The 19,965-nt window shown below is 37.6% G+C and overlaps 1 protein-coding gene across 12 annotated transcripts in view; it reads right to left on the minus strand.

The window, feature by feature from the left end:
• CDC42SE2 (CDC42 small effector 2) overlaps positions 1-19,965 on the minus strand; it is a 109,246-nt gene that overhangs the window by 24,496 nt on the left and 64,785 nt on the right. For all 12 annotated transcript variants that reach the window (XM_087862316.1, XM_087862318.1, XM_045794786.2 and 9 more), the window contains one exon: positions 11,689-12,018. In XM_087862316.1, the coding sequence (XP_087718442.1) occupies positions 11,689-11,742 (54 nt within the window). In that variant the 5' untranslated portion in view covers positions 11,743-12,018. The remainder of the gene's footprint in view (positions 1-11,688; positions 12,019-19,965) is intronic.

The raw sequence follows: 19,965 nt of genomic DNA on the forward strand, positions 1-19,965 counted from the left end.
TTTCATAATTCAATTTCATATCCAATATATGTATTCATTTCCATTTGGATTAAGTTATGGAAACACACACTAAAAAGAAAACCAGGGCGCCTGGGTGGCACAGCGGTTAATCGTCTGCCTTCAGCTCAGGGCGTGATCCCGGCGTTCCGGGATCGAGTCCCACATCGGGCTCTTCCGCTATGAGCCTGCTTCTTCCTCTCCCACTCCTCCTGCTTGTGTTCCCTCTCTCGCTGGCTGTCTCTCTCTGTCGAATAAATAAATAAAATCTTAAAAAAAAAAAAAAAAAAAAAAAAGAAAACCAACCTTAAACTGCAAAGGCTCTACCATTAACTTATTAGTCTCAACTACTTAACAGTTTGCAAATCTGCATGAGAGCACACACAAGCATTTGACTAGATGTCTGTACAAAAATTATTTTCAGTTCACAAATGAAAACAGAAAACAAGTCACAAATAAAACAAGTAATGCCTTACCTTCTAAAACAGAGGAATTTAAGCAGAAAATCAGCTTTCCAAAGAACTAAAAGAAAGTTCAATGTACAAAAGCAAATGGAACATAAGCACCAGAAATGTCTTATCTAAAAAATCAGAAGAATTTTTACTATGTACAAAGGTAGAAAGGGACCAAGGGACCAAACCAACCTTTCGTGTACTCGGGACTTAAAGGAGATACAGCTGAGATCTTAACCATCTGTCTTGCATATGGTAGCTACTAATAAAACTTATCTGTAATATTTTCTACCCATTACAAACAAGTTTTTGTTTAAAGATTTCTGTCTATTTACTTGAGAAAAAAAGAGAGAGAGAGAGAGAGATTGATTTTGCATAGAGGCAGAAAAGCAACCTCCTTGCCGCAGCACTTGATCCCAGGACCCCAGGATCATAACCTGAGCTGAAGGCAGACACCTGACCTACTGAGCCACCCAGGCATCCCTAATAAACAAGTTTAAATAGAGAAGGATAAGAAACAGAATGGTTTTTTCCATGTGTTTACATCAGTGATGAACACATTCTTAAGAAGTGCTTCTAAAAATGTTCAATATACTATGAACATCATAAATTTCTATCCCAGATAATTATTACAATACCACTATAGCATTAGGTTCCAGAAATTATTTAAGTTCTAATTTCTCCTTAGTCACAGATTACATAAAATTTGCATAAACACTTCATTTTTCTACAATAATGGTTTGTTACCTGCCTAGTATACTCATTTTTAAAAATTTTTTAAAATAATAAAATTTGTGTTAACAGTATTATTACGTTCTTTCCTGTTTGTATATAATACCAAGACAATGTGAGAATCAGAACCGAACCCACACTAACTCTAGACATACAAGGGTTTAATCTTCTTCATTCTTGCTGTGTCTAGGTTTATAAAACCCAAGATTCAGTAAAACAAAACAAAACTTATGCTGCTGATATTTTAGAAGGACCTTTATTTTAGCCATTTTAAGAATTCACCACCTTGGGGCACTTGCATGATTCAGTCAATTAAGCATCTTCCTTAGGCTCAGGTCATGATCTTGGCATCCTAAGATGGAACCCCACATCGGGCTCCCCGCTTGACAGGGAGTCTGCTTCGCCCTCTCGCTCTGCTCCTCCTCCCTGCTTATGTGCACTCACGCACACGCGCTCTCTCTCTCAGGAAAGAAGGAAGGAAGGGAGGGAGGAAGGGAGGGATGGATCTTTTTTTTAGAAGAAGAATTCACCTTATGAAATGATGCAGACTTTCACATTAACACAAATGATACCACTTATAATTGAAGACAGTGTTTTCTAAATAAACCTAACAATATCCCAGATGTGGTCAGATGACTTGCAAACAACAGACTTTTAAGAAATGTTTCAATATTCATATAAGCAGCCAGTTAATACAAGCTCACACTACTTAACATGACCTTCTAGATGAGGAAGACTTTATGAACATATGGATATGGATTTTCTAACTAGCATACAGAAAAAAAAATTTAGTGGGCCCTTATTTGTCATAGACATACATACTTTTTAACCATTTGACCACACTGGGCTTTTTTTCCCACCTGGTTCATCCAAAAAATTCTTCCCAAGTTTCCTTTCTTTTCCTTTTAGCAGTATTTTTAATCACAAAGAAGATAATACAATCTTGTTTTTGAACTCCAGTGCTCCACGCTCTGACTTGTTCTGTATTCAAGAGTCTGCACCATGGGATATGCTCACTGAGGGGTACTCAAAATGATCTGCTGGGAAGTAAGAGGAAAATAGAACTTTGATTTTCATTCCCCTTTTTTAAAAATTAAGCTCTACTGGGGTGCTGGCTCAGTCGGAGGAGCGTGCAACTTTCAGTCTCAGGGTTGTGAGTTCAAGACCCACAGGGGGTATAGAGATAACCAGAAAAAAATAAACAAAAATATTTGATATATATAATATTTGATATATAAGTCGACACGGATGCTTGGTGGCTGCTGACTGCAAGTATTTCTACAACACTAAAAGACAAAATGGAAAGCACTGAATTAATGCTTAACCATACTTGAAACTAATTACAAAAATGAAAACTGCTATAGCATAATGTCTTAACTTCGTGTGCTTCAATTTATCTAAATGTCTTTTTTTTTTTTTTTTACAGATTTTATTTGAGATAGAAAGCCAGAGCACGTGAATGAGAGATAGAGAGAGAGCACAAGTGAGAGGTGGGGGGCAGAGGGAGAGGGAGAAACAGGCTCCCTGGTGAGCATGGACCCCGCTGCGCTGCAGGACTCAATCCCAGAATCCTGGGATCACGACCTGAGCCAAAGGCAGACGCTCCTATCTAAATGTGTCTTTTCTGTACTCTTAAAGAAGTGATCTTATCCTAGAATAGAAGTAGAATATGCTGATGAACAAAAGTTTAAAGAGCTGAATTGGGGGAATTATATTTCAAGAAATCTCTGATTTGTGTATAATCCTGAGGCTCCTGACTGAAGAGCCGAAAAAAGGTTACTTTTCACTCCCTTATATTAAAATGCAAGATAACACGCTGTTAAAACTTCAAAGAGATTCCATTACTTTTCTCCCAGACTGATAAAAACATAAAAGTCTGTCAATACCATGTGTTCATGAGGATACAGAACAATGGTGCACTCAAAATGCTGGCGGAAATGTAAACTGACAACACCAAATTAAAACAATTTTGTCTGGCATGGTAAGAATGACTGCCCTTAGATTTCAAAGCCACTGATTCCACTCCTACGTATATACCCCAAAGAAACTTAAGCATGTGTTCACTAGACAACACACTCACAGAAAGGCACAAGAGCATTACTGCTAACAACTCAGATTTTCAAAAGGACTATAGTGGATAAATATATTACGGTGTAGTCATACAAGAAAAATTGCAAGAAAAATGAAGTTTAGCTATCTGGAGTCATATGGACGAATCTTACAAAGTTAATATTGAATTAAAGAAGAAAACACAAAAGATTACATCCAGAAGCACTCCATTCATTTCAGGTTAGAACAGGTAAGCTAAATTACACTGTTTAGGGATACATACATAGATGGTAAGAAAACAAAAACAAAAACAAAAACAAAAAAACGAACAAAACACACACAAGTAAGTGATTACTCTGATTACTCTAAGAACCAGGGTAGTGTTGCCTCCAAGTGTTGGAGCAGGGGTGTATTTGACAAGCACACCATTAGGAAGCTTCTAAGGTGTTGGCAATGCCCCATTTCTTAATTTAGGTAATATTTTCTTCCTAATATTTTTCTTTCATAATTATTATATGTTTAGGTGTAAAACAAACTTTTAAATTATTGATTTTTTGGTGTTAAGAATAGTGTGGTGATGTTAAGTAACAGTCATTTACAGGAATAAATACTGACATATTATGGATAAAATCATATAATGCTTAGGACTGGTATTCAAAATAATAAAAAGCAAAATGGCTGGAATGAGATGAACAAGATCACATACGAAATGAAAATGCTGAAGCTGAGAAATGGGTGCATGGAATTCATAACCTATTGTCTATGTTTAATACAGATTATTTTTGCTATTATTCTCCCCCTTTTTTAAAGATGTATTTATTTGAAGGGCGCCTGGGTGGCACAGCGGTTAAGCGTCTGCCTTCGGCTCAGGGCGTGATCCTGGCGTTCTGGGATCGAGCCCCACATCAGGCTCCTCCGCTATGAGCCTACTTCTTCCTCTCCCACTCCCCCTGCTTGTGTTCCCTCTCTCGCTGGCTGTCTGTATCTCTGTCGAATAAATAAATAAATAAAATCTTAAAAAAAAAAAAAAAGATGTATTTATTTGAGAGAGAGCATGCGTGCAAGCAGGGGGAGGGCCAGAGGGAGGAGGAGATAAGCGGACACCCCACTGAGTGGGGAGCCCGGCTTGGAACTCAATCCCAGGACCCTGAGATCATGACCTGAACCAAAATCAAGTCAGAAGTTTTTTTTTTTTTTTTTTTTTTTTTAAGATTTTATTTATTTCACTGAGAGAGACAGCCAGAGAGAGAGGGACACAAGCAGGGGGAGTGGGAGAGGAAGAAGCAGGCTCCCAGTGGAGGAGCCTGATGTGGGGCTTGATCCCAAAGCACCAGGATCACGCCCTGAGCCAAAGGCAGATGCTTAACGACTGCACCACCCAGGCGCCCCAAGAGTCAGAAGCTTAACAAAATAAGCTACCCAGTGTGCCCCACTGTTACCCGTTTTTAAGTAACTAAAGATGGCAGCAATCATCAATGGCTTGTTGACTTTGAGGAACAGAGTAAAAAACTCCTATCTAAACTGAACAAAGACCAATTTAAGAAAAGCATTAAGCAAAAATGTCTAACATTTACAAAGTTATAAAAGCACTGTAACCTCTGAAAATAAATGGCTTTCTACTACCTTCCCCCGCTCATCCCCAAATTTGAACTCACCTGAAATGCTAAGGACACTAACTTACCAGTGCTTCCTGATTGGTTAAGGGCAAAAACCTTCCACTCTACCCTCATGTCAAGAGCCTTTCTAATCTGTTTGTAAGCACACATATACACAAATTCAGCTTTCTCTTCAGGATATTCAGTACACAGGGATTACAAACCATCACACCCCAAAGCAGCTGACTATGAGGAAATACTGGTGGCCACTCCTGAGGCAGGGCATGCAGTCTCAGGAATTTCTAGGTTTAGTATATGATGGAAACATTTCAATCTGTTCTCTGCAATACCTTTCTAAAAAGTAGGGATATTTTTCATTTCTCAACTGATAAGGATAATTTCCTTTTTATTCAGTAAATTCATCTATTAAGTGCTTGGAGATTATTGTGGTTATATAACATGACATTACATGAAATTAAACAAATTAACAGCATGTACATTTTTGTTTTCAGAATAAGGAATGAAGACAATATTTTTACCATACTCACACCAAGTATGTGGCATAGGGAGTGTGCTCCATGAAAAGAGAAGCTCTAAATGAACGTGCCATCGGAGATCATCAGAACACAGTACCTACGGAGATGCACCACACTGCAGGAAGTGCTCCTCTCCTTTATATAAATTACCTGAAATCATACAGCGCCCTCAGCTAGTTTCCTCTAGCAGCTTTCCACAGAATCGTTGGTTCATCCTCTCAGCTGCAGTCTTGACTTTGATGCTTGTCAGGATGTCTACAGTCTTCTTTCAATTCCTAAACATCTAGTGACACATGCCATCCTCCTTCCAATTCCTCAATCATTTCCCTTGAAGAAGCCTCAAACACTTGAAAACACAGAGCACGATGCTGTTTTGCTGTGGCCAGTCCATCATCATCACGTACACACAAACATACAACTGTAGGTTACAACTACATCAGGACAACAAGAACAACAACAAAAATGGCAGAAAGAAAAGCCACAGAGGGAATAAACAGCCTTACTGCAGAACACTCCACAGGATCATCAAGAATGCTGGCTGAGTGTGCAGTAAGGAAGTAACTCAGCCGCCCAGAGCCTGACACTCTGGTCAGTCAGGGCTAACTCCCAGTCTGGGCTCAGAGTAACATTCAATCCACTGGAAAAAGAGTATGTTCTACTTGGTTTTTTGCTCAAAACCATTCAATGATTTCCCATTTCATAAAGAGCAGATACCATAAAGTATTTTCATGGCCTGAAAGGCCACACAGGAGCAGGCCCTCAGCAACTTCTCTGAACTCATCTCCCAGCACCATCCCCCAGGGCTCACCACTACTCGGCCCTTCCTGATGCTCCTCTCACACACACACAAACTGCACATCCAGAGCCCTTGCTTTGCACTCTCTAGTCTGACTAAACGCTCCTCCCTGAGTACAGTGTGTCTTACTACCTTACATCTTTGCTGAAATATCACTTCACCAGAGAGACCTTCCCCGTGCACCCTCAATACCCCTATTTCTCCTTCTCGATCTTCATTCCCTGCTTTTCTTTTCCACAGAGCACTTAGCACCTCCTGACATCACATACACTTATTTATTCACTAAGTTTCTCCTCCACTAAGAGTGAGAGCCATGACGGCAGGAACAATGTCTGCTTTACTCACTGTCATTTCATCAGTACCTACCTCACTGTAGAAATCCTGGTGTCAGTATATGGATGAACATGTGGTGACTGTGTGTGTATGTCTAATTAAAGTAACACATTTCAGAGACAAACAGCATTACAAAATATCATGAAATGAAATGAAAAGTGGGAGAAGGTTGTAATTAATATTCGTTGTTTTTGAGGACAGCTTAAAAGTTTATTACCTTGACTGTGGTGATGGTAACACAAGTATGTACATATGTCCAAATTCATCAGATTATATAAATTACTTGCAGTTTTTGGTATACCGATACTTTAATAAAAGTCCACCAGTACTCTAATGCACAACAATAAGTAGGTAAAGAATCACTACAAACCTATAAAGAGCTGACAGAGCTTTTCATTTTTTAAAAAAATAAATCCCAAGGCAGCAACCACCCACTTTTTAAATTTATAACTTTAGCTATAATTAGCAACAGCAACTACAGCATTTATAAAATACAGTTAACTTGAGAAGTTCGGATTGCCAAGGCTCAAAGAAATTGGGCCTCTATTATACTCTGTACTGCACTGTGGTAAACTGAAGGAGTAGGAAGAAAAAGTATGGTTCTTATGCCACTACACAGAAAAATGCATTCTGTTTTCTTCCCATATTGGGTTGTTTCTTTTTCATACATGGAATGTGCAAGAGCAGGGGGTGGCAAAGAACAAGTGGGAGAGTTGGCATGCGGCACTTCGTTTCAGTAAATACTTTAGAAAACTTTAGAGATGACCAAGCAGCTTTCAAAAAAGGCACTCCGGATACTGTCTCAAAGAAGTGCAAGGATATGTTTTTGTAAACTGTAAACATACATAAAATTATTAGTGCATCCTTTAAATGCTTTTCTGATGCCAATAAGCAAGCTATTCTTGTACTATAATAACCACATGGCCCTGTTAAGTTCTGTTATTTTTCTCAGCAGGCCAAAAAGAATAAAAAAATCACATGCCCATGGAATTCTTATGGAGTATTTCACACAAATATGTATTATTCAACAATAACACAATACTAACATGTTATATGTATGTAAAAAACTCAAGCTGTGAATCCTCTGTGTAGCAGAAAATGTATTTCTAGAGTCTCATATTTGTAATTCCAAGGCCTTCTCCTGTTGTTCATACTCCTATGTTTTCCTACTTTAGCTACTGGTGACTATACCTACAGCACATACTGCAATAGGACTCACTTTATTCTACACATTATGAATACTGGCAATGAAAAAAATCAATCTTAAAAAATACAGCAATTTGGGGTGCCTGGGTGCCTCAGTCAGCTGAACATCCGACTCTTAGTTTTGGCTCAGGTCATGATCTCAGGGTTGTGAGATCCAGCCCTGCGTTAGGCTCCGCGCACAGCGGGGAGTCTGCTTAGGACTCTCTCTCCCTTTCCCTCTGCCCCTCCCCCTGCTCGCACTCACGCTCTCATGCATGGTCTCTCTCTCTAAAATAAATAAATCTTAAAAAAACAAAACCAAAAAACAATACTGACTTCTGGTTTCCGGTGAGGCACATAAAAAGTTTGGAAAGTTTCACTCCCATCCACACACAAGAAAAAAGTTGAACTAAAAACCACCAACTCTTCTCAGATCCATTAGACAACCGAGATCACACAGAGAACTGCTGCTCCCAAAACCAGACAGACAGAGAAAATCAAACTTATTGTGTGCGCTCTGACAAATAAACAAAATCTTCAAAAAACAACAACAAAAAAAAGCCAACCCTCAAGACACACTCTTTTACCAGAGCTAATGGGCTAATGGGCTATAAACTAACCAACTCCAGGGAAGGAAATATCCAATCCCCAGCCAGCGTAGCCTTCCATATACAGAAAGAGAAATACCCAATTCCAGTCTATTCTAAGGTTTTTGCTTCAACCAGGGAGTTCAAAACAAAACATTAAGAAGCACTTGCGTGAGTAACAGCCCAGGGGCATAGGCTCACTAAAAAAACTGAAACCTAACCACAATAGCACCTAATGCTTCCCTCCACCCCGCCACACACACACCTTATCAACACATCAGTAAGGCTTCTATATAAGAGGAGAGTAGAACTCAAAGGAGACATCTCAGACCTTATTTAAGAGGTCTCCAAGTTAACCCAAAGAAAACAAGGCACAAAAACAAGGACACAAGCAGAAATTTTATCTTCTGACACCTACAGCTTCAGTAAACATGGCCCAACACTGAGACAGATAAACATAAAACCTCATGCTAAAGGCCTGTTTACCTTAGTTTCCTTACTCAGGGTTACCCTATGTCTGACTTTCAACAAAATATTACAAGGCATACTAAAACAATATGGCAATAGAATTAAAAAATTCCCTGATTTAAAAACGGTGAAAATTTAATCCTTGGTAGTATCATTGGTAACAAATTACACACAGTAACTTAAATGTACAAGTAAACACACATTCACTTAAGTATATACTTAAGTATATATATATATTATGCTTTAATTAGAATGCTTCCCATTTCCTTTCTCCCTTTCCCACACATCACTGGCACTACTCAACATTATGCTGGAGATCTTGATCAATGCAATAAGATACCAGGATAAGACATTCACTCATCAGAAAAAGACCAAAAAAAAAAACAAAAACAAAAAACAAAACAAAACCAAAACAAACAAACAAACAGAAACCTGTCACCATACAAAGTTATTTTGAAAATATAAACTGTTCAGTAAGATGTCTGCTTAAAAGATTAGTGGATAAATATTATTCATCTCCTATGTACTATTAAAACTCTATTAGGAAATGTAATTGAAGAACAGAACTTGATTCATAACAGTCAGAAAAAAAACCCTAAAATATTTAGAACAAATCTAATAAGTAATGTGCATAATTTTAATGATGAAATTTTTAAGCTTTACTAAAAGAATATGAAAAGGACTATATAAATGTAAACATATGCCATGTTTCTCAAAGGGATTGTTCAGAATTTTGAAGACATCAAATCTCAGATACACTCTACATACAAAGTTTTACATACAATGTTTATAAAATAAACACCTACAGGATTAAAAATATGCACTACAAAGTACTTCCTATGAAGAAAAAAAGAGAAAAACCTGATAAGGAACCATGGAACAACATGCCAGTTCACAAATCAAGACATTACCAATACAGTTGAAAAAGATCTATGAAAGGGATTTCCTCTATGATACAGCAAAAATTTACTTGAAACTACAGCAATTAAAACGGTATGGTAGTGGCATAGGTGTAAACACATGTACCAAAAAAATAAAAGATTCCAGGAATGGACACTTCAATATATGAAAACATGGTATACAGTAAAAGTGACATTCCAAATCACTAATAAAAAGATTATTTAATAAACTGTCTTTAGGTAGCTGATTAGCATGAACTAACAGACCCCTACCTCACACCACACAGAACAATCTTCCTTATTTCATGGACCAAAGAGCCAAATATAAAAAACAAAATTATAAAAAGTTGTAAAAGGGGAAATGGCAGAATGAGTAGCACAAGGATTCTGCATCCCACCACAACAATGCACTGGCAGAATCTGTCTGGTAGAACTATTTCAGAACTCTGGAGTCTGTTCAAGGCCTGCAACCTCCAGGGAAAGACTTGGAAGATAAACTATGTTCAATTTCAGTCAATTTCACCTCTTAATACAGTAGTAGCTACCAATCCCCAACTCCTAGCTGTTTCCTAGAGCAGCTTACACACACCTTTGGAGCCAGGATGGGCAAAAATGAACCTTTCCTTCAATTACCTGCTTCTCATCACCAAGGAGCAAAGAGGTGAGCAGCCCTTGCACTTCCCCCTCTAGTTCAGTCACTTGTAGGGGATTTAAAAGCCAGCATCCTGGGGCGCCTGGGTGGCACAGCGGTTAGGAGTCTGCCTTCAGCTCAGGGCATGATCCTGGCGTTATGGGATCGAGCCCCGCATCAGGCTCCTCCGCTATGAGCCTGCTTCTTCCTCTCCCACTCCCCCTGCCTGTGTTCCCTCTCTCGCTGGCTGTCTCTGTCTCTGTCGAATAAATAAAATCTTAAGAAAAAAAAAAAAAAAGCCAGCATCCTTTCTTCTCTCCCTCCAACCCCCTTTGTTTTTCATTTTTTTCCCCCTTTGGGAGTCAGACATGAAAAATTAGAACAGTCAAAAAACACTGCATACCTGAGGAAAATTAGAAAGTGATTGCACATGCCCAGGAAAAGGCTCAAAAAAGGACTGAGAAGACTTCAAAATTACACCTCATGCTTCCATTTATGTTCTTACAAACATAAATGAAACAATATAAATTCACTTATTCAGCCAGCCAGCCAGCTAACCAACTGGCACGTAAAGCTACATGCTCCAAGGTCATAGATTTGATCCTGAAAATACAAAGTAAATATGGTCCCCCATAGAACTAAAAACGTGGTGGAGAGACTATAGAACAGTTATTTACCATAAAGAAGTTCTAGGCTATAATAGAAAAATAAAGTAATGAGATAGTGGGAATACACATGAGGTAATGGCTAAGTCAGGAAAAAGCTGAAGACTTCACAGAAGTAACATGTCATCTAGGCATCCTAAAAGATGAACAGAATATTAGACTTGGAGGGCAAGATTTGGCAAGAGGCAACAATATGGGAAGAGGAAAAGGCAGCAATATTAGTGTACAGGTTAGAAGGCACAAAAGTGGGGCATGCACCAAAAAGTCACCTAAGACCAATTACTATCTATAAGAACTTTGAGCAAAAACTATACGTATTCCAGGTGAACAATAAGGGTAATGGTATCTTCCTCAGATGGTTGCTGAGAGGAAAAAGAAGTGGTAGATCAAGAAGGATGTGAGCACAGTCTGGCTGCCACATATTCTACCCACTGACTTTCAAGGCTGACTCCACTGTTTTACCTCAAGTTGGGGTGTCAACCTCTCACTGTTCCCCTAGCAGCCATGTACTCGGTAGAGGAGACAGCCTCCTCAGTCATGTACAATGGTCTAGCACAGTTCTTGACACACAGTATTTACTCAAGAAAGTTTTTTTTTTTTCCTCTTTTTTTTAACCAGATGTTCAGAGTTCCATGAACTACTTTCTGACACTCCTTAGATCTGCCCTGCAATTACCGCTAGGGTCCTGACTCCCAGCTTGAGAACCAGTGGTATGTTTAATGAGCACCCCACCCAATCCGTACACATATTACTTCATACTTACAGGCTGAGGCTGTTCTGCAATACAGCAGTTGAAACACAACCAGAATTCACTCATGCTTATAGTCCACGGTATAAATGAGCACCAATGAAGTTTTCAAATCTTGGCTCAGGAAGCTTCAGAAAGCAAGCTCCTCGATATGCTGAATGTCCAATGATGCCAAAAAAAGATTCTGTTTTTTTGTTCCTGGAAGTCAAGTATCTTATACAGTCAATTTAATGAAGAAAGTCAATCTGTTCTCCTTTCTTTGCTTCTCGTTCCACAGAGACTCGTTTCTCAACCACCAGGAAGGTATAAAAATTGTTGTCTTGACTCAGGGCTCTAACAGGTAATCTATAAAGAAGGAAAAATAGAAGAAAACAAGTTACTTTACTTATCCTTAGATGCTCTTATTTTTTAAATCTGTGACAAAATTAAAACTATTTACCCAAAAAGCATTGAAAAAAATCAAAATTTTAATAAACTGATATTCAACAAAATTTTCTGAACACTTTGAGTGTCAGGTTATTAGGAATATAACAATGAAGGAAGAAATCCTTGCCTTCACAGAGCATCCTATTTTATGACTATAAAACTCTGGATTATTCTAATAAGTTTATGTTTTTAAATCACTAACTAGAACACCATGACAGCCATACAAAAGTCTCAGATTCCAAGAAGAAATACTGATCATTTTCATACAGGTTTCTTCACCTGAACCTCTGTTCTCAAAGACAACCCATAAAGTAACTGGTAGAGCAATAAACTCTTCCTAGATAATTAAGCAGCTGTAACTCACTGATAACCATCAATAAAACTAGTAGCTTCTCCAATGAAGTTGAAATTGAACATGAAAGATGGACAGGATCTAATTTTGGCTTCATTTTGTGAACTAAGACATTAGATTCCTGACCCCACCATCACCAGAATCAGTGTCAGTAAAAACAGTTTATATCCTACTGGTAGCCAACCAAGCTGAGTCATTCAGAATCCACATCAGACAATTTTCTACGTGGGGCTGGGCAAAGAGTGAACCTATCCTTTCTTTGTGACTGCCAAGCTGTTGACTCTAAGAAGGGCCTTAGCCAAGTAAATTTCAAACTAAATGTAGATGATTGTTCTGAGATAATAATGCTGACAAGCACAGACAAAAGAAAGGAGGAAGTCTAGAGGACATAAATCTCTGCTTCCACTCATCCCTAAGACCAGTTTGACCTACGCACCTGAGCTTTGGTTTTGTGTGGCTATGTTTCTCTCTCTTAGCCTGAAACTACACTGAGGCGGATTTCTATCACCTGCAGCCTAGTACAATCATCAAGTAAAGATGTCCACTAAACCTCTGGATGTACAGTTCTGAAGCCAAGGAAAAGTCCTGGAATTACCAGCAGATCATAAATGAAGCCATGAATCCTATTTTTTTTTTTTCTTTTTAACATTTGTTTATTTTAGAGAGAGAGAAAACAGGCGAGAGGGGGAGAAGGGGAGAGAGAACCCAAGCTCACTGACACTCAACTGACTGAGCCATCCAAGCACTCTTTTTTTAAATTTTTTTAAAGATTTTATTTATTTATTTGACAGAGATAGAGACAGCCAGCGAGAGAGGGAACACAAGCAGGGGGAGTGGGAGAGGAAGAAGCAGGCTCCCAGCGGAGGAGCCTGATGTCGGCTCGATCCCAGGGATCCAGGATCACGCCCTGAGCCTAAGGCAGACACTTAACAACTGTGCCACCCAGGCGCCCCCATCCAAGCACTCCTGAATCCTAATTTCTAAAGAAAGCTGCATCATGAAAAGCAAAGAGGGTCTAATAGAGAACTCTAAGTAATAGTATCATTTAACTATGGGTAGAGGAAGAAAAGTCTACTTTTCTAATACTCAAAGAATATTTGGGTATTACCACAAAGAGAGAGAGGAGGAAAACCAGTTAATGTGCTGTCACTGGAGCCTATTTCAAGGAGGAATTTGGTAACAGTATTAACTGCTGAGGACTTAGCAAAGACAAAGAACTGTCCATCAAAATGGGCAGAAGATACTTGTGGCCCTGGTTACATCGGTTTCTTTGTGGACAGAAATCAGATTAGAGTGAGTTGAGAAGTGAGTGATGGGAAAGAAGCAGAGTCAACAAATGTAGGAAATATTTCCCAGAAAAGACATGGTAGGGTGGCAGATAGAGTGAAGAAAAAAGCCATCCCAGAAATGAAAAGATCAAAGACCAGAGATGCATTAACAAGATTACTCAAAGAGGTATTAACATTTTTGTCCCAAGTAATCAAACAGATATCACATATTTATAAATCTCTGAAAAAGATATGATAAATTTATAAGCTATGCCAACTATAAATCAGTAAAAGACAGCTACATTACAGGATCACAGACCCTGAACATTAAGTAAAATAACATTTCTCCCTTTTGTGTTCTCCAAAGCCATGATGAGAAAACTGGTAAGACATGAATGACGGTACTTTTTTTTTTTTTTTTATGATTTTTTATTATATTATGTTAGTCACCATATAGTACATCCCCGGTTTGACGGTACTTTTTATATTTGTATGGATGAAAATCTTCAGTAAAGATAAATGCATGTATGTTTAATGTCACAAATCTGGGACTCTGACAAGTCCCTGAACATACTATAGGAAAATGACAGGTTAACATTTAAGCCTATGTTCAAGGAGGAAGATGAGAAGGAAGAAAACTTACATTCTTGCCATGGTTAAAATTCAGAACCTGGAAGATTTATTTTCAAGCAGGGATGATACCTCATCTCACCCAAACTTTCGAAACAAAGAAGTGGCAGTGTTGTAACTGACTTGTGCAGTGAACTAGGTAAATACTGTGAAGGTTAAGGAGCTCAAGAGAACATTACATTTCACTTACTTCCTTCTTAGAAAGAATCTAAGAGGAAAGGGTTAAATTCACAATAACAGGAACATTATTTTAGTGTTGCATTTAAGAAGTTTAATTCCACCCTGATCAAAGACCTTGGGCATTAAGAAGTCATTGTGCCAGCTGTAAGTCATGAGGATGGAAAAAAAGCACAACATAGGGAATACAGTCAATAATGAGGTAATAACTTTGTGTGGTGACACATTGTAATTACACTTCTCTCTAGATGAGCATTTCGTAATAAATATAATTGCCAAATCACTATGCTGCAAGCCAGAAACTGTGTCAACTATACTTCACGACAAATAAAAAAAAATTTTAAATGAAAAAAGACATCATTGTGAAATGGAATCTCTTTTAACCAATTCTATCTATGAAAACAAATATATCTTTTTTTGAAAGTGAAAATTCTTTATGTTCATCACTGTTGCAACACAGACTTCAAATCTATTGGATTTGAAATTTGGTGTTTACAAAATCTATCGTTTGATTTATTCTATTCTATTTTCTTATCTACATATAAAGCCAAGCAAATTTCCTTTTTATTTGGAAATTATGTTTTCCAGAAACCATCTTCAAATATTAATTTTGGATTAGGGGGTGTAATTTCTTCTTTTTAATTTTGTTTATTTATTTGAGAGAGAGACAGAGAGAGGGTGAGCACAGAGGGAGAGTGAGAGGGAGAAGCAGGCTCCCTGAGCAGAGCCCGATGTGGGACTTGATCCCAGGACCCTAAGATCATGACCTGAGCTGAAGGCAGACACTTAACTGACTGAGCCACCCAGGTGCCTGTTTCTTCTCTTTTTAACTAAGTGTTCTTTCTGTTTAATACTTAAAATTAATAAATAACTTCCTAATATACATCGATAATATTTTATTACCCTGCATGTTCCCAAATTCAAATCTCCTTCCCATTTAGAGTAAAGCTATTCATTAATTTGTGAATTTCACACTCAAATGTACCTTGGAAAATGGCATTCACAAGACTTCCTCCTCCCTCATGTTTAGTTGAAGAATGATTTTTAAAAGTGCAATAATTTGTGCCACATTTTTGGAAATAAGAGCGACAGGATATACAGCTTATTTCCACCTAGATAATTAATCTGGTGAAATGTACTTTCAAACCAAGCAGATGTTTACAACTCCACAGCTCCGTATTTGTTAAGTAAATATATAAACCTAAAAATGTCTCAAACATGCCTTGGAATGTCATGCCAATACGTTTCCATCTTCTTGCTTTTCTAAACAAACTTCTTCGTCAGAATTATTTTTCAAAAGTATACAGACTTAAAACATTTATATATGAACACCTTGAGAGAAGTATTAAATTTATCACAAAACAATTTCCCTAGTAATATATAAACTAGAGTTACTTTCATTTCTTGAGCTGACAGTTGCTTAGAACATCTCCATTTTGAAAACCTTATACTTTTTAAAATCTTAAGACAATGAAAGGAGGATCACTTTGCAACAACATCAACATCTAAACTTGGCTTGAAACACAGCTCAGCACATTCCACACATATATAAGGAGTCAGACTAGTCTTTAGCACCAGACGGTATTCACAAACGCAATGATTCACAAGACATAAAATTTCAGAAAAGCTTAAAGTAAATTATCTGGCCATTTAGTAACTGGCAGAGTTTCCCTGAATTAAAAGCTCAGTCTCCTGGCTTTTAAAGAGAACGATATGAGTAAAAAAACCTTAGTAGTACTCTCTACCATCAGCTCCTCTCCTCCTCACATTCTGCACTTTTATCAGTTTTCACCTCTACGGAGTAAACATTTAGGAATAGAAATGCTGGATCTTACTCTAAGTTTAATTTTAACTTTGTAAGAAACTGTTCACCTGTTTTCCAAATTCGTTGTACCGTTCTGCACTGTGCAGGAATGTGTAAGAGTTCCCATTGTCCCACAATTGTCAGTCTCCTCAGTGTTGGTCATTCTAGTGGGTATGAAGTAGTATCTTGCTGCAGTTTTAATTCACACTTTGATGATAACTAATGATAGTCTTAAGCTTGCTGGCAATTCGTCTATCTTCTTTGGTTACATATATCGAGATCTTTTGCTCACTTTTTAATTTAGTTGTCTTATTCAATTGTGTTCTTTATATATTCTAGATCAAGTTCATTGTCCAAAATATGTACTCTGAATATCTTTTCCTGGGCTTTCTTTTTTTAAACAACATCTTTCGGGGCACCTAGGTGGCTCAGTCAGTTAGGTGTCTGCCTTCAGGTCAGGTCATGATCTCGGAGTCCCCGGATCGAGCCCCACGTGGACTCCCTGGCTCAGCTAGGAGTCTGCTTCTTCCTCTGCCCCGCCCTCTGCTCGTGCTCTCTCTTTCTCTCTCTCAAATAAATGAAATCTTCAAAAAAAATCTTTCAAATAGTTTATGATTTCTGATAGTCTGGTTTATTGATTTTATCTTTTACAAGTTATCCTTTTTGTGGATTGTCTAGGTTCTTTGCATTTCCATATATATTTAGATTCAGTTTGTGTCAGTTTCTACAAAAAAGCCTCCCACACTTCTGATTGGGATAATGGATAATTACATTTAAAAATACTGAGTATTCTAATTCATTAACATGATATACCCAATAATTTATAGTTTTCAGTGTAAAGGCTTTACATGTGTTTTCTTCATCATTTTTTTTTTTTTTTAAAGATTTTATTTATTTGAGAGAGAATGAGAGACAGAGCCTGAGCAAGCATAAGCCGGGGGAGAGGCACATGGAGAGGGACAAGCACACTCCTGGCTGAGCAGCGAGCCAAACGTGGGGATTGATTCCAAGACCCCAGGATCATGACCTGAGCCAAAGGCAGATGCTTAACCGACTGAACTACCCAGAACATTAATCACTAATATTTTATTCGTTAGGTAACATCTTCATAGTCTACTCAGGCTTTTTCCCCCTCCCATCTTCCATTTTCCCCTCTTAATTAAAACTTAAGTATTTAACACTAAACATATACATTATGTTTAGGGATATAAGGGAGGTTTTTTTGGCTCAAATGTGCAAGGGTTTGCAATACCAACATTAAGGAAAGTAATGTTCATGAACATCACTCTCTCATGCTCTACTCCTCACATTTCTTCTCCCTCTTACATGAGAATGACTGCCATGTTTTCCTTCCCTCTCCTTAATAATCTTTCTCCTTTTCCTTTCCTGCTACTTTTCTTCTGCTTTTCATTTTCTCACCCCCTCTTTTTCTTTCTCCCATTTCCATTGCATTATTCCCTCTCCTTACACACTTCTTTAGTGGCCTAGATTAGAAGTAAAAAGTACGTGATACACAACCTCTCAAAGTACTAGGTGATGGACTGAAATCTCTTATTATCACTCTGAACTCTTCTCCTGAGTCCAGGCAGACATTTATATATACGTGCAAATGAACATCTCATTTAGTCTCCTACTTACCTGAAACCTGATTATTTGAAACACAGAATTCATTGCTCTTTTCCCCGTATCTGGTTTAATGTTACCTTTCTTAGTGGGTGGTACCACCACACACTGTTTACCAAGGAACACACATTTGAATTCTGTCCTAGTACTGGCAGTTCTCTGAATAAAACCATACCTGTACAATGGTTTCTTATATTTCAACAAATCTTTACTGTTATTCAAAATAATACAAGCACACAGATTTTTTAAAATTCAAGTAATAAAAAGCTATCAAAAATGGCAAAAAAAAAAAAAAAAAAAGACAGCCAGCCAGCCAGTCAGACAGACATATCTCTAACCTATCCCCCTTCATCTGTTGGTTGTAGTCATTTCTAACTTACCAACATGTTTCCTTCTGGTACTTATAAAGAAGATGCTTATTGCAACTTCTTAAACTGTCGATTTGTAGATCATTTAAATTGACTTTCTGTTAAAATAGATTATGATAGGTTTTTTTTTTTACCACATTATCTCCTACCCTCAAACTCCCTGTCACAATTACCATTAGCTAATTGTAATTTTTCATTGACTCAACATTCAATGTTTCTGTTATTATAACTGCTGCTGCTGAAACAAGTACCATATTAGAATCAGCTATTCCTTCTTGAATCATGTTTTGTTTTCCCTGAGGTTAATAAGTGCTGAGCTTTTTTATTTGCTTAGTTTTTCTATGTACCTGTATCAGAACTGTAAAGTACTTTAATTAGAGCTGTAAAAGACCTGTAATTTCCAAATACCTAACCATACGCGTAGACATATTGATTAAAAAAAAACAAAACTTTTTTTTGTTTCTTCACAAAACCTGGCCTCCTGCTTCAATTCTGACCAGCTGTACTCTAGGCATATTCCCTCAGTTCCTTTCCTATTTCTAGTCGTTACATATTCCTTTTCCTTCATCTTCCTCAGCTTACTTTGTAAAATCACATACACTCCAGTAGCTTTTTGTGTGTGAAAACAGCTGATTTACTTATACCCTTCCAAGTCCGATAGCTTCTTAAGAAAGGGTACATAGGAAGGAAAATGTTTTAAATCCCTACATTTGACATTTGATTAAGTATAGAGGATCAAGTTAAAGATCTTTTTCCTCAGGATTTTAGAGGTACTGTTTCACGATCTTCTACCTTTCAGAGTTGCTGCTAAGAAGTGTGGTGACATTCTAATTTGCTTTCTAGGTGAAAAATGTTCCCTTCTCTCAAAGGTTTAAAGATTTTCTCTTTACTCAGAATTCTCAAATTTCACAGAGACATAACTTGGTTTCATTCTTTTTCACTCGGTGTGCAAGGGACTGAATGAGCTCCTTCAAAAAGCAGAATGGTGTCCTTGAGTTCAGAAAAATGTTAAGTACCTATACCATAGGGCTGTTGTGTGAATTAGACAAAATACTTACACTTGGCACATGAAAGTACAGAATGATGATGATAATCAAAGGTTACTGACATTTACTGATTTCTTTGATAACCACTGTTCCTTGTTTTTCAATCCTTCCTTTAAAGATGAACTTCCATCTTCATAAAGTACATACTTTATGACTTTTTTCAATAATACATGCTGTTAATGATTATCTGTAAGTGGTAAGCTTCCAGTTGTTTCTCTAAAACAGTGAGGGTTTTTTTAATTTCAATTTTGAAACAATTTACTTATAAAAGAACTGCCAAAACAGAATTCTCCCATCTAACCTTTATACAGATACACTGTTAACACAACTTCTATATTGTGCCCTTACTCTTGCATGAGAGTTTAACAGCCAAGTATGAAATTCTTGGTTGACAGTGCTTTCCCTTCAGTCCTTTGCAGATATTATTCTGGCATCTACTGTTGCTGATGGGAAGTTCACTGCTGATCTGACTTTTGGTCCTTTGAACGTAAACTTTGGGTTTTTTTCCCCTATGGATACTTTAAAGATTGTCTTTCCATTTGACTCCAATTTCATAGAATCTCTAGCGTCAGATATATTTCTATTTATTTAGGATTCT

This window comes from Ursus americanus, chromosome 5 (assembly GCF_024610735.1).
Source record: "Ursus americanus isolate L20-20 chromosome 5, mUrsAme1.1.p, whole genome shotgun sequence".
NCBI classification, from domain to species: domain Eukaryota; kingdom Metazoa; phylum Chordata; class Mammalia; order Carnivora; family Ursidae; genus Ursus; species Ursus americanus.